At 39.5% G+C, this 13,324-nt stretch overlaps 1 protein-coding gene across 2 annotated transcripts in view; it reads right to left on the bottom strand.

Moving 5' to 3' along the window:
* Positions 1–13,324, bottom strand: part of FBXO11 (F-box protein 11) — a 65,669-nt gene that overhangs the window by 7,151 nt on the left and 45,194 nt on the right. For both annotated transcript variants that reach the window (XM_085218845.1, XM_085218844.1), the window contains exons 8-14: positions 11,844–11,950; positions 11,646–11,757; positions 6,654–6,760; positions 6,431–6,568; positions 612–829; positions 246–331; positions 70–164 (exon numbers count right to left, since the gene is read on the bottom strand). In XM_085218845.1, the coding sequence (XP_085074971.1) occupies positions 70–164; positions 246–331; positions 612–829; positions 6,431–6,568; positions 6,654–6,760; positions 11,646–11,757; positions 11,844–11,950 (863 nt within the window). The remainder of the gene's footprint in view (positions 1–69; positions 165–245; positions 332–611; positions 830–6,430; positions 6,569–6,653; positions 6,761–11,645; positions 11,758–11,843; positions 11,951–13,324) is intronic.

Raw genomic sequence — 13,324 nt, 5'->3', positions numbered from 1 at the left:
CTACTGTCCTTTTGTAAGCTTCTATGAACTGAAAGCAAGTTTTCCTGCCTGCCTGCAGGTAATGCTTACCACGTAAATGCCACCATGCTGACCATCATGAATCTTGTTGTGTCGAACTATGGGACAGCTGTTTGTTCTAATCTGTATTCCTGCCAATGCATTACCTGTTAACAGAAATGGTATTCAATGCAACTTCTGCGCTCATTTTTCTCCGAATCCAAGATGCAGTAAGAAAAGGAGCTTACCATAAATGTCATTTCCTTCAATAAGGCCTCTTCCATCACCGAAGATATAAACACCACCTTGATTCCCATTAAAAATTGCATTGCCCCTATGAAGCAAGATACTCGTTATGGAATTGTACAGTGCTATACAATACACAGTGTCTAGGACTGTACAGCACTCAGAGTTCAAGCAAAGCAGAAACAGAATCTTTGTTTTGTGGCTTTTCAAGAAATACCCACTTCAAGTACATGCACAGCCAAACACAGACAGCCATTTCATTTTTACACATACAGGAACATTCACAGTTCAGTAACAATAAAGAAAATAAAGTTGCACATTTCCCATTCCCACCAAAGCTCCACTGCTAAGCAGAAAAATATCAATACCTTATTGTTGGGTCACTGTTTGAGGTAATCCAAACACCTGCAAAGTTGTTTGCATAGATTTTGTTCTCTATGAATTGTCCTCTTCCTTTTTCATGGACGTAGATGCCTCCAGTCTGGCCATGATGAATTTCACACCGAACCACTGTCGGATTGGCATATGCTTTCACTTCAAAACCTGCTATCCTGTTCCTATGGATGTTGCAGCTTTCAAAATAACCCTTAAGACACAGAACACACGAAGTTTCCTGTAAATATCCTTTGTAAAGTGAAGACTGGATGTTCTGATATTCCCTCCCTTCCCAACACCACTGTTATTTAAGAGGAAACAGCACCTGAATTATCAAAGAATCAGTACTTATTTGGCTAATTAAAACACCTTGTGTCACTTGTTTTTGTTCCATCTACTCTAACAGGCACTGCTTTGAAATAAATTAGGGTTACATTTTTTAACTGATGTGATTTTGTTCACTGCTTTTCTTTTTCAAAGTGTTTTTCTTCTGCACTCTAGGAGGGCTTTCTTTCTTCTTTCAAAGATCACACCATTACAGAAATGCAGATATCTCACATCAGCTGTTTAAAAAATACAGGTCTTTAAAAATAAAATAAAAAAAATCAGGGGTGTTTTAAGATTTCTTAAGTGTTTACTGATACTATACTCTTAAAATAAAAAAAAGTTCAGAAAAATTTGCCTACCGAAGTCTGGAACAGCCTCTATCTGAGAGTAGGTGGATTTTATAAAGACAGCATAAAAGCAGCATAAAAGAACTCACATTCACAATGCAAAACAAACCCTTTCTTTTTAGGGCAAAGGAGAAATCTGCTATATGCTGCAAAAGGCCAACGGAATTTTTATGCATTCTACAGAGACTGACATAAGTTTCGTTTACATTCTGGACTGTATAAACACTCCTTTAAAATTACCAGATCTGTAATATTTTAAAGAATGATTTTCTCATTTGGGAACAAGGAAAACGAAGCCTTATGCTTAGGACTCCATTTTAACATCGTAAAATTACTTCAGCCCATTCTTCCAGTTAACTGAAGGTTCTCTGTTGTTTGCATACAGCGACCCAACACCATTCCATCTGGTATCTTGTCTCTGGCACCTGGCAAGAGACATCTGTGTGTGGCAGGGAGGGCTGCTGCTGGCTCCAGCCTGCAGGCTCAGCGCTCGGCAAACGGCAGAACGTCGCTGGTTTAGGAAGAAGAGGTTAAGTTTCACAGGCATCCAAAGACAAAAAACAGGCTGAGAACTTGGAAGTGAAAAACAAAGCACTCTTTAACCTCTGAGAGTTGGCACTGCGGCACAGAAACCCACAGGAAAATAGCGTGTAGGGTAGGAATCTGGCACTGGAATGTACTTGTCTCACTTCACAGTCACAAGCACTCAGGAGCTCCTGAGACTGAAGGCTGCAATGAGCATGCCCTGGTAGAGTTGGTGATCTAGAGGAGGATGGGTCTAGCAAAAAACCAAAGTCAGAACCCCAAATTTCAGGACAGCAAACTTCTGGCTATTTAAGAAATGCCCTGGATGGGATCCCTTGGGAAACTGTCCTTAGGGACAAAGGAGTGGAGTCATCAGTGACTGGAAAAAGGGAAACATCACAGAGACCCCATCTTATGAGGCCCCATCTGGAGTACTGTGCCCAGACCTAGAATCCCCAGCTCAGGAAAGATGTGGAATTCTTGGAAAGGATCCAGAAAAGGCCACCAAGATGCTCAGAGCACCGGAACACCTCTCCTCTTGAGACACGCTAAGGGATCTGGGCTTGTTCAGAGAAGACTCCACAGAGACCTCACTGCAGCCTTCCAAAGCTTAAAGGGAGCTTATAAACAAGAGGGAAACCAACTTTTTACATGGTTGGATAGTGACAGGACAAGGGGGAATGGTTTTAAACTAAAACAGGGGAGATTTAGATTAGATGTTGGGGGAAATTTTTCACTGAGATGGAGAGGAGGCCCTGGCACTGCTGCCCAGAGCTGTGGCTGCCCATCCCTCAAAGCCAGGTTGGATGGGCCCTGGGCAGCCTGAGCTGGTATGTCATTTAGTGCTTGGCAATAGAACTACATGACCCTTGAGGTCCCCTCCAACCAAAGCCATTCCACGAATCTATGGAAACCTACTCAACTGTATGTAGGATTTTTATCTGGAAGACACTGTGCTGCTTAAAGGCTATTTCCATTCTGCAGTGATCTCATCTCACCACCTGTTCCAGCAGCCTGATCGAGAACCTCACAACCAAAGTTTTTAAGCGTTTCCTCAGTGGAACTGGGACATTCTTAATGATTGGATATTGTTAAAAAATTGACCAACTTATTGAAATACTTCCCAAACACACAGGCCAGTGTTATTGCACTTCTCCCTTTTTTTTTTTTCCAAACTCTATGTATCACAAAGACTTCACCACACTGCACATAAAATTTGCAAGCCTCTAACCATAGTTACTATGTGAGATAAGAGGATCAGCCCTCATATTTTTAGCTAAGATAACTATTATTCATGTGTTCTCTTTAAGGTGCCACTGTTTCTTTTGCATAAAAAGGAGAAAGTCTTTGGACTCCACCTTACTTCTATCATAGCATTGGAATACACAGTCAAGCTGTAAGAAAACAGATCAAATACTGTTGTTTCAAATGAATCGAGTGAATGCAGTTCTGGTTTCATTATTATTTTTCTTTTTAAAACCGTCCAGTACCCGTACACTTAATACCAGACTTCAGGACTTAAATCAGAAGCTCCTCCTAGCAGACCTTCAGCCAACTCACAAGCTCTCCTTTAGAAATACAGAAGCACTCTCCTTCACCAGGCTTCCTCCAGCTGAATTCACTTTATTACATGTTTCAGAGCATATTCATGTCTTGGGAGAGGTTTATGCACATATGCATACGCTGAAGTGGATTAGGAGTGCTTATATAACACATTAATACAGCTTAGATGAAGCTCCAAACACTCAGATAACAGAAAACTAAGGTGTAACATCTTAGGCTTGTCAGTACCCTTTACAAAATGGCCACACAACTACATCTCTAGAGCATATAAAATAAAGCAAAAACATACACAAATATTTGTGTATGTAACCCTAATAACACACGCATATGTTGCTAAAAGGGAGTTTTGTGTGGGTACCACTTTGTCCAACACAGAGCAAGTATGCACCCCAGGATCTAATGGAGAATGCAAAAGAAGTACAGAACAGGAGAATTCCACTATGCCTGGCCTTCCATTGGCAAGAAGAATGCCAGTCTCACAGGATGGCTAAGGCTGGCAGGGACCTCTGGGTCTGCCTGCTCCAAACCTGCTCTAGCAGGAACACCCAGAGCAGCTGGGGAGGCTTCTCTAGGACACGGCTTGTGCCAGTATTCTGGCATCCACACAGCACAGGAATACTTCCTAGTAGTCAGAGGAAGCCTCCTGTGTTCCAGTTTGTGCTCCCTACCTCTTGTCTGTCACTGGGAACCACTGGAAAGAGCCCAGCTCTGGCTTCTTTGCACCTTCCATTCAAGGATTTACACACACTGAGGAGATCCCCGAGTCTCCTTTTCTCCAGACAGGAGGCTTCATAAGCAGCCATAAGCAGCAAACAGTAACTGCAGCAGATGTCCTGACCAGCTTACGCTGAGACCAGGAAACTGCAAATCAAATGCTACTACTGTATTACTCCTCTATTCCTACTTCCCCAGCAACCCAGGTAGAAAGAAGAAAGGCCTCAGTAGTGTCTTCTATACACAGTGCATCTTCTGCTAATACTATTTCCAGATCACCAATACTTAAAAACTCAGTCAGAGCTGGGCTGCAATCAGCAAACACAACAAGTACCTATAAGGCCAGGAAAACATGCTAACAAAAGGAAGAAAGACCCATAATTAAGTGAGCCTAACAATACGCAGGGATCAAAATTTGCACTTCTAGAACTATCCTCTTCTTTTTTTCCATTATAAAATACACTGCATTTTTTGAAAGCTAGCTATGTTATTTTCTTGCCATAGTTACATTCATTATTTATTGAAATTACAGAAATTCATTTCCCAAAGTAAACACCTTATTTTATTCAGTAGGCACCCGATAGCTGGCCAACACTCCTCCAACACAGAAAAACCTCAAGAGGAAACTTAAAGCAATGCAGTGGCTGAATCGATGAATTTTGTTTCTTTAAAATGTTGGACTACTGTTTATTTGGAGCAAGTATTCAGTGAGTACAACTTTAAATGATTATTTTAGTTAGACAGCTGAACCTACTAAATCTGGGCGGAGCACGACAGTGAAATGAAATACATGGGGATATGGAAGGAACAGTGGGTCCGAAGGTCAGAAGATATAGTGAGACAATGAAATGAGAAAACAGAGGTACATTTTACACCCAAGCTGTGTCTGTGATAGTGACCTGTGACTTGTCTTTCTCAGCTACTCAAAGCCACTGGTGTTCAGTGCTTGCATTTTTACAAGCATTATTTTTCCTTCCTTGAAAACTTGAGTAACATCTACCAACAAAATAACAACTCAGATGACAACAGATATTTACTTGCAAAGATTGAGCATGTAACGTAACAAGTCCAATTACAGCCTTCCTGACAAAGAAGAGGCCTAACATATTCAGCCACAGCTTGTCAGGCACCTTGTCAGGTATCAAGGCTAGGAACAAAATGTATGGAAAGGAATATGCAGCAGTATCCCACAGCGTGTGACACATGTACTCAGTTTGGCTGACCTCATTCTCCAGCAGCATTCTGAAATCAAGTCTGTTACAGGAAGGCTTCCATTACAACAGCACCTATTTATCTACAGCACCATTAAAACCGAAAGCCCAAAGCAAGTGGCTAGACAGTTTATTATTTTCTATAACAAGAGGTATATACAATCCCTGCTGAGCAGTATCCAACTCCTGCAGCAAGATAATCAAATTCTGTGCTAGAGGAAATCTGAAATCACGTTGATTTTGTTACTACACTTGATCTGAAAGCGAGCAGCATTAACCTCAGTAGCCCTCATTTGGTCTGACGTTTTGTTCACTGTACTTTAATCACATTCTGTACTTCCAATGTGCAGTTCACATTTGCATTCCTAACTAAAGAAAAAAGTGACCAAAAAAAAAAAAAATGTTTTTGTCAGCTGGGTGCAGAGAATTACAAGTTTGGCATTCAAGCAGGAAAAAAAATGATGTGGCACTGAGTGGAAGACATGCAGTATTTTGCCGGAAACAAACAAGCAAATAATTTTTTATTCCAATGGCAAAAATCCATTCTGTTCTCTATTTCTAGGGCTGTGCACACCCATTACTCACTATTTTACATGTACATGGAAGGTTTCACCTTCATTCCACACAAACATTTTCATTAAAGAACATCTGAATGCTGAAGCAAGCTGGGCATGCTCTGCTTCAGAGCTGTAACGTTAGAGCAGAACCAAGGTAAGAGTCCACACCACATTATATTATGTTTTTGTATCTTCTGACACCCTAATAAAGGTACAGAGTCCTACAAATTTTTTTTGTCAATTTCACAAGCAAACGTATGTGATAGTGTAAATCTAAGCCTACCATGTGCATCCTATTTCAAAAGGCATCACATCAACATCATTCAATCTAAGAGGCTGTAAATCATCTGCAAAAAGTCTGCCTACATCCCTTCCAGCTAGAACTGTCTTTAAAGTGAAGTTGCCCACACAAGGACAAAAGAAGCTGCCATAGGCAGATTTTAAAACATCTGTTGACATGTAAAAGCAGTTTTCTTTTAAACATTTACTTGATAATGGACAAGACCTGAAGACTTCAGCTACTCAAGGTCTACATTTCTTTCTTCAAAAGAAGAAAATAAAGTGTTACCATGCCATGGTCAAAAGTGAAAACGCCAACATCACGTCCATGGTGAATGTGATTCCGCCTGATAATGGGATTTCCGTGGTTTTTAACCCAAATCCCTGCTAATGCATTGTTGGAGATCTCATTGTCCTCATATATTCCCTAGAAAATAGAACAGGTAAATTAAGATGGGAATCGGGAACAGTAAACAACTGTATCAAAGTAAGGAAGTTTTGATAGAAAATACCTGTGCATGGTCTGTAATATAAAGTCCAACATTTTCACAGTCGCTGATGTTACAGTGTTTAATAGTAGGACAAGCTCCTTGGCCACTAACGCATACTGCAGAGCCAACTGGAAGAAAACAGAACAGTTACCATAGCGTCAGAGCACAGCATATTTATAAATAGTCTGGCAGCGCCGCTGCAAGAAAAGTTAAGACTGAACTGATATTTTTAAAGGCTGAGGCATGCGCAGTGCCAAACCCTGGAAGCCACTGGCAGAAAAACACCCATGTCATCATTCTGCAGATGCAAAAACCTGAACTAAGAGTTGCTTTTTAAAATCCCTTCTCCAAGCTGCACAGCCGCACACGACTGCCAGAACTGACAATGGTTGAAATAATAACTCACCTTTACGAAAGCTCTTGCTCAGTAATTTCCCCACATTCGGCCCACTGTATGCCAGTGGCTTACGACAGACAAAGGACCACAGGAATACAATAAAATTCTAATGATAATCGCTGCCTTAGTTTCATTTCATTGTAACTTTCACAACGCACCACACCAAGGAGCACAACCAAACCATCATTTTGTAGCATGCAAAGTCGTACTGTCTCGCTCAAGACAAGCAGGAGACAGGCCTGAAGTACAGAACCACATACAAGACACCCAACTGAATTTGAAAGCTCCTTGTTGCAGCCCTTTGGATGATTTCAACTACTACACTACTACCCGGACAACAAACTTGAGGCTGCTAGGGCTCAAAACTGCTTGAGAACTCATCAGCTCAGTTCAATTCTCCTAACTCCATGAAGGATGAACACATGAAACTCTGCTCCCCCTAAAATCAGTGCACATTTACAGTGATTTCTGAATGGTAAGATTTCATCTAAGCATTATTTGGCCTACATAAGGCACACCTTCCCCTCAAGTAAACTCCATTAAACCAGCAAGCCAGCACATGCCCTATTAGTAAGCTTTCATATTATCTTCAAGTATAGTACCACAAAGACTATGCTTTCTTTTCCAAATCCTGAAGAAATTATTTTGTCTTATCTGACCTTATGAACACAGACAGTAAGGATTCCCTGAATTAATTCCTGCTTCAATTCTTGTAACTGGAGCTTCAGCATGTATTTTTTAGAAATACATTTAATATTGATTTCAAGATTTCCAACAACTGAGAAAAGACCATAAAGCTTATTAGTTAGCTACAGACTCATTACCCTGTTAATTTACATTTTCATTTTTCAATTTAATTTCTCCAGCTTCAGTATCCAGTTACTGGTTATGGATACATTAGTATAAAGAGAACCACTGAATGGATGAATTTAGTGCAAGTAAAACATTCCTTCAGCCTTCTCCTTCACTAAGTAACAAGTTGTGGTCAGTGTGTTTTTCATTATGAATGAATTCTTCTCTTTTATCTTTCAGGACTTCTCATTGAACTGTTCCTAACATTTCATTATGCTGTTATGGACACCAGGACCTGATCTGAACCAGGAATAAGAAGTGTAATACAATCTCTCTATTCCTCCTCCATATCCCCACAAATGCAGTGAAGGATCACATTGGTTCTTCTGGCCACATCACAAGCTCATATTCAACTCTTCACCTGCAGTGATTCTTACAGCCTTCCCAGGAATACAGCTTCCTAGGATAGAGGTTTATCACTTACACACAACAACAGGCTTTTGTTCCTAGTTACTTGCACTTACCCACATTAACACAAACATTATGAGAGTTATCTTCCAAAAAGGGTCTAGCAGCTCATCCTCCTCCTGATTTGTAACACCCTAAGTCATCATCACTTACAAATTCCATCAGTACGTCTTATTTTTCTGCAAGTCACTGACAGTGTTAATAGCTTGAAGTCAAGTAGTCATCTTTGAAACAGCCACAAAGTAGCCAACAACCCTACAAGTTATTTAAAATCTATTTGATGTGTTCTCTGTTAATTCTGTGGAATTCAAGCGCTCAGAAGTAGTGCAAGATGAAGTCAAATATCTTTCAGGGATCCACACATTTATACTGGGACTACTACCTTCTTCAAAAGAAGTCATCAAGAATGCTAAGTGTAATGCAACCATTAAAGTTATCTGTAAGTAGACATAAATTTCCTTCGATTAATAAATCTGAATTACAGATTGACCAAAGCCTGCATTCACTATCTCACTCCATGCAGGATCAATAAGCAGTACTGCAGCCCATATTTCATCCCGTTCAGTTCCTGCTACGCCTGCCACCTCCCATCTGCTCCAACAGGGTCATACAAATCACCAAACCCGGGCTTCAAGTTCCTGTTGATATATAACAGGAGTCCAGAAGACATTTTGGCCAGTGCTTTTCAAGCCCTTGTGATTTTACAAGGCCTGTTTTTACAGCTGTTTAACCTCATCCACTCTTACTGTCAGAGTGGAACATACTTCACCATCCCTCCAGGGTACGAGCACATCTATCATTCCTACCTATTCTCATTAAATATGGAACAAAAATTACACAACACTTTGCCATTCAAATTCTTCTTTATCTATGACAGACCAGCATCACTACTGAAACCCTCTTTCCAAGTTAAGCTCTTCTAACTCACTTGTCCTCTTGTTTTTCAAGGCCTTCCCTTCCTCAGAGGGAAAGAACCTCCATTTCAATGGAAGGCTCATGTTCTGCTGAGGGGAAGGATTTACTACAGTTTCTGGCAATTCTTACTTGTTGCCTACTGGTATTATCTGCTAGCAAATTCTGCATTTTTGGGAACTCAGTAAAATGCTATAGAGGTATTGCTCTTACCACATTTTGATTATTAAAAAATGTAATCTTTATTCTGACTCACTTCAGTGGACTTATTTGTTGTGTGAAATTGGTACTTCAAGAGTACTAAGCACATATATTACTGGTTCAGGCTTTATTTATTTGTTCTTAACCCAGAATATAATAACTACACTTGAACAATACTTGAATAAATAAATGAGGCTCTCTTCCATCAATTTCTGTTTTTTCCTATCAAGATGAGAACTAATACAGATTTCCTCTGCAATTAATGCAGAATATCTGGACTCAGAATCTTGCCACTTAAACTTCGTTTCAAAGATGCTTTGGACTGGCAGTAAGAGACCTTCTGAGCTGAAATTATTCACACAGCTCCCATCTAGACATATTACATACATTAAGAACTTTACATATAACAATGCAGAAAGATGCTTTAATGCAATTAGGAGATCTAAAGAAAGGGTATCAAGCATGTGTGAGGAAAGAAATTTTGAATGCATATGGATCAATATTTCAGAGATGCCACTGACCTGAAACAGTAAATGCCTTTTTTGGCAGACTGCCATTCTTTCTACCTTTTTTACACGCACTCAGTACTTCCTGAGTAGGTTATAGCAAGGCTTGGTAGAATTAAAAAGTCAATAAAAATTAATAATCAATAAGCGTTGACAGCACAGCCTATGCACTGCCTCCAAAATTGACCAGAAATGTTGACTTCAGAGCAGAGAAACAAATACAGTGCATCCAGAATTCAGCAATCCAGTGGGCTGAAGAGGACAAAAGTCCAAAATTATCAGAAATGGCTTGTCATAACAAACAGTGGCCAGGAAAAATCGAAACAACTTTTACAAACATTTTTCACAAAAACATCAAGACCTACCAGCTTACAGATAAACATGTTCCAATATGAAACCATGCAGCTCTTTAAGCTGCTTTTCAAAGAAAGTTTAAGGTAGTCCAATAAATTATTGTAATTCCCCCCATTTATGGGGTCCCCAATATTATGCAGGGGAACAGAAAGAACAAACTTATTTCACATCCTTGAAATTCCCAGCATTTAAGTTTAAAAAAAGGTAAAATTAAAGAAGTCAAGATACTGAGAGTAGCTAGCTATCCTTTGTTCTTATCACTTTCCCATAATAGCTATCTGTCCCCCATAAAACAGATGGCAATGTGAAGCAGAGCTGCCTTATTCGTAACTGTGGTAGAGTTTTACAACCTGAAACCTCTAAAAAGGAGCATGTCTTCCTCTATGAGGCACAGTCAAAGGAATCCTTCCACTATCCTCATTACAGTTCCCTGGAGGATTTCTTGTTTGCACCAGAAAAATAGTCTATGTCTAGCTGAAGATCTCCTAATTTCCCTGCCTCAGTGTTGAGCTGAACAACTATTATGCACAGCCTGCTGTGTAGATTCATTCCACTTCACCACCTGAACTTAGATATCTACAGTTTATATTGTGATTTCCACACAAAGACTCAGTATCTCCATTCTTCTTCTCCCATTTTTTCTGATTCTCCAACTATACTTTATCTGCTTGTTTTTGAAGATGTTAAAACTTGCTGTCTTCTTGTGAATTGCCATGTCTTGTTTCCAGTGCCTGTAACTGTCACAGTGCCTCCCAGACCTTCACTGCCTCTCACCCTCTCTTTCCAGATCCTATTCTACTGATGGTTAAATTTCTCATTATCCCTGATGGTGAAACGAGTGTTTAACTATTCACATCATGTATTTGTTCTGTCAGTATAGCTAGCAACTTACAGTTAGCACACATCAAATCCTTTCCACTCCTGACAGGAAAGAGAACTTAGCTTAAGAGTTATAGCTCACAAACAGTTTTGATGTCATCAAATTCCAACAATGCACGCTGTAATGAATCTAATGTAAAAGTCCCACATACACCCCCCTCAAATGCTGTCTCCTGCCAGCTACAATTATGCAAACCAGAAACAAGTAAGTTTTATATAAACACTCTCCTGTGACTGTTCAGGTTTTAAACTAACTGCCTAATGAGTCCACAGTGACTCAAATGGAAGGCCAAGTATACATGACAGCAAAAATTCTGGACCCATATCTTGATAATAATGTCACTGAAAGTTAAAGAAGTTTAAAGCTCTGTAATGAATACCTGCACAAAAAAGAAAAAAAAACATGTCAACATTAGTCACAATTTGTGTGCTGCTTTCACGCACTCAGGTTAGATTAGTCAGTGTTAAGCAGTGTCAATCTCAAACAATAAAAAGCCCACTAACCTGTACAAGTACTTCGAATAATACAGTGATCTATAATTGGACTGCAGTTCACGGTGATCTCTAAGCAGTGGTGTGCATTGTGGTGCTGAGCAGATTTGTCATCAGGATTGAACTGAAAAAGGAAAACGAGTATTTATCTATTGGCTCAGGCATTAAAATGAGATTATTAAAAGCTCCACTCAAGTTTCAGATTCTTACCCTGATTGTCATATATCCAACATAGGCGTCTTCAGAACCCTCCATAAAAACGAAGGTGGAATCTCTAGTGTTTTCTATTATAACCTTATCTGCTACTTTTCCAGGAGCTGCAAAACATGAAATCTAAGTTTTTAGCATATGCTGGTGAAAAAAGGTCCTCAAAGAATTCTGTTCAAGGCAACAACAGAATTCCTGGAAGGTAGAAATCTTGGTATCACATAAATATTTCAGAGATGATGAAAAAAGCAGTCTAACAATCTTGTACCAATTCAATATCTAGCAGCTTAAGAAAATCTTCTCTTATAAGGAGCTAGTTTTTCTGACTTCTAGTTTGCTGGAATATCTGGGAAAATAGCTCCTCAATAAAATAAGGCATAAACTGAACATTTGTACAAGGAAAAAAACCACTAGGTGCAAAATACCAGCACACTTTCTGTATAAAAACGACACATTGGGTTCAACAAACCCAGATTCTAGTCTAGAGGCACTGTAATTCTCTAACCAAATATAGCTTAGTTTGGTATTTTAAACTCTTTTCTTAAACCTGAATACATACATTTCATCACTAATTTAAACCAATTTATACAACAAATTAGTAATCTGCTTATGACCTCAGTAATCAGCAATGACTCTCAACACCTCTCCGAGTTGAAGTGGTTTCTTCATTATTATTTACAAGAAAATCCTGGACAACAAGACTGAGCTCTACTTCTGAAAGCATATAGAAGGTTTCAAAATAGTTCATTTCCATGTTCCCATAATCTGCAGATTGATTTCCCACATTAACAGCAAGGCTCTGCTGTATTTTCATCCTTAAGCCAAAGGCAGAACACGCTTACGTATGGACTGCAAAAGCCAGCAGAGGGAGCACAAGTTAACAACAGTCCTAAGAATGGTGTAAATTTACAGTGATACTCATTCACAAGCAGAGACTGTTTAATTCAAAACTGCACATTAAATATGCAAGCTAGAGCAATCCTTCCTCAATGTATGAAATGCAAACATTCAAGTTTCACAAATTATAGCAAATAAGTTATGGGAATGGCTGAGAGTTGCAATCAATTTCGAAACAAGAGATATGCAAATACAGACAGATTTGCCCTCAATTTTCTATTTTATTGAAGAGCCTATGCACAGGATTTCTCACCAGCAGATTTTTCTGTTGTCTGTTGACACCAGAAGAGACAAGTAGTATGTCCTGTTCTTTATCACTCAGGCAGAAAGGTGCCAGTCAGAATGAAGCAATATTTACATCATTATCCAGCTTGTTCTCACTATCTAAAAGCCAGATCTCTGCTTTCACTACAGCAAATGTTTTAAGGTAGTCTAGCTCTTCATACCACTATTCACACACTACCAGACAATAACTAAAAGAGGCTCTGTAACACCATACAAAACAATTTTGTGCAGCCTGGTAACATATCTATTGGATGTTTTTTCACCACAGTGTAAATGCACTGGTACGCACAGCCGTGCACGCA

This window comes from Meleagris gallopavo, chromosome 2, assembly GCF_905368555.1.
Source record: "Meleagris gallopavo chromosome 2, MGAL_WU_HG_1.1, whole genome shotgun sequence".
NCBI lineage: Eukaryota > Metazoa > Chordata > Aves > Galliformes > Phasianidae > Meleagris > Meleagris gallopavo.
This window is presented reverse-complemented; position numbering and strand designations above follow the sequence as displayed.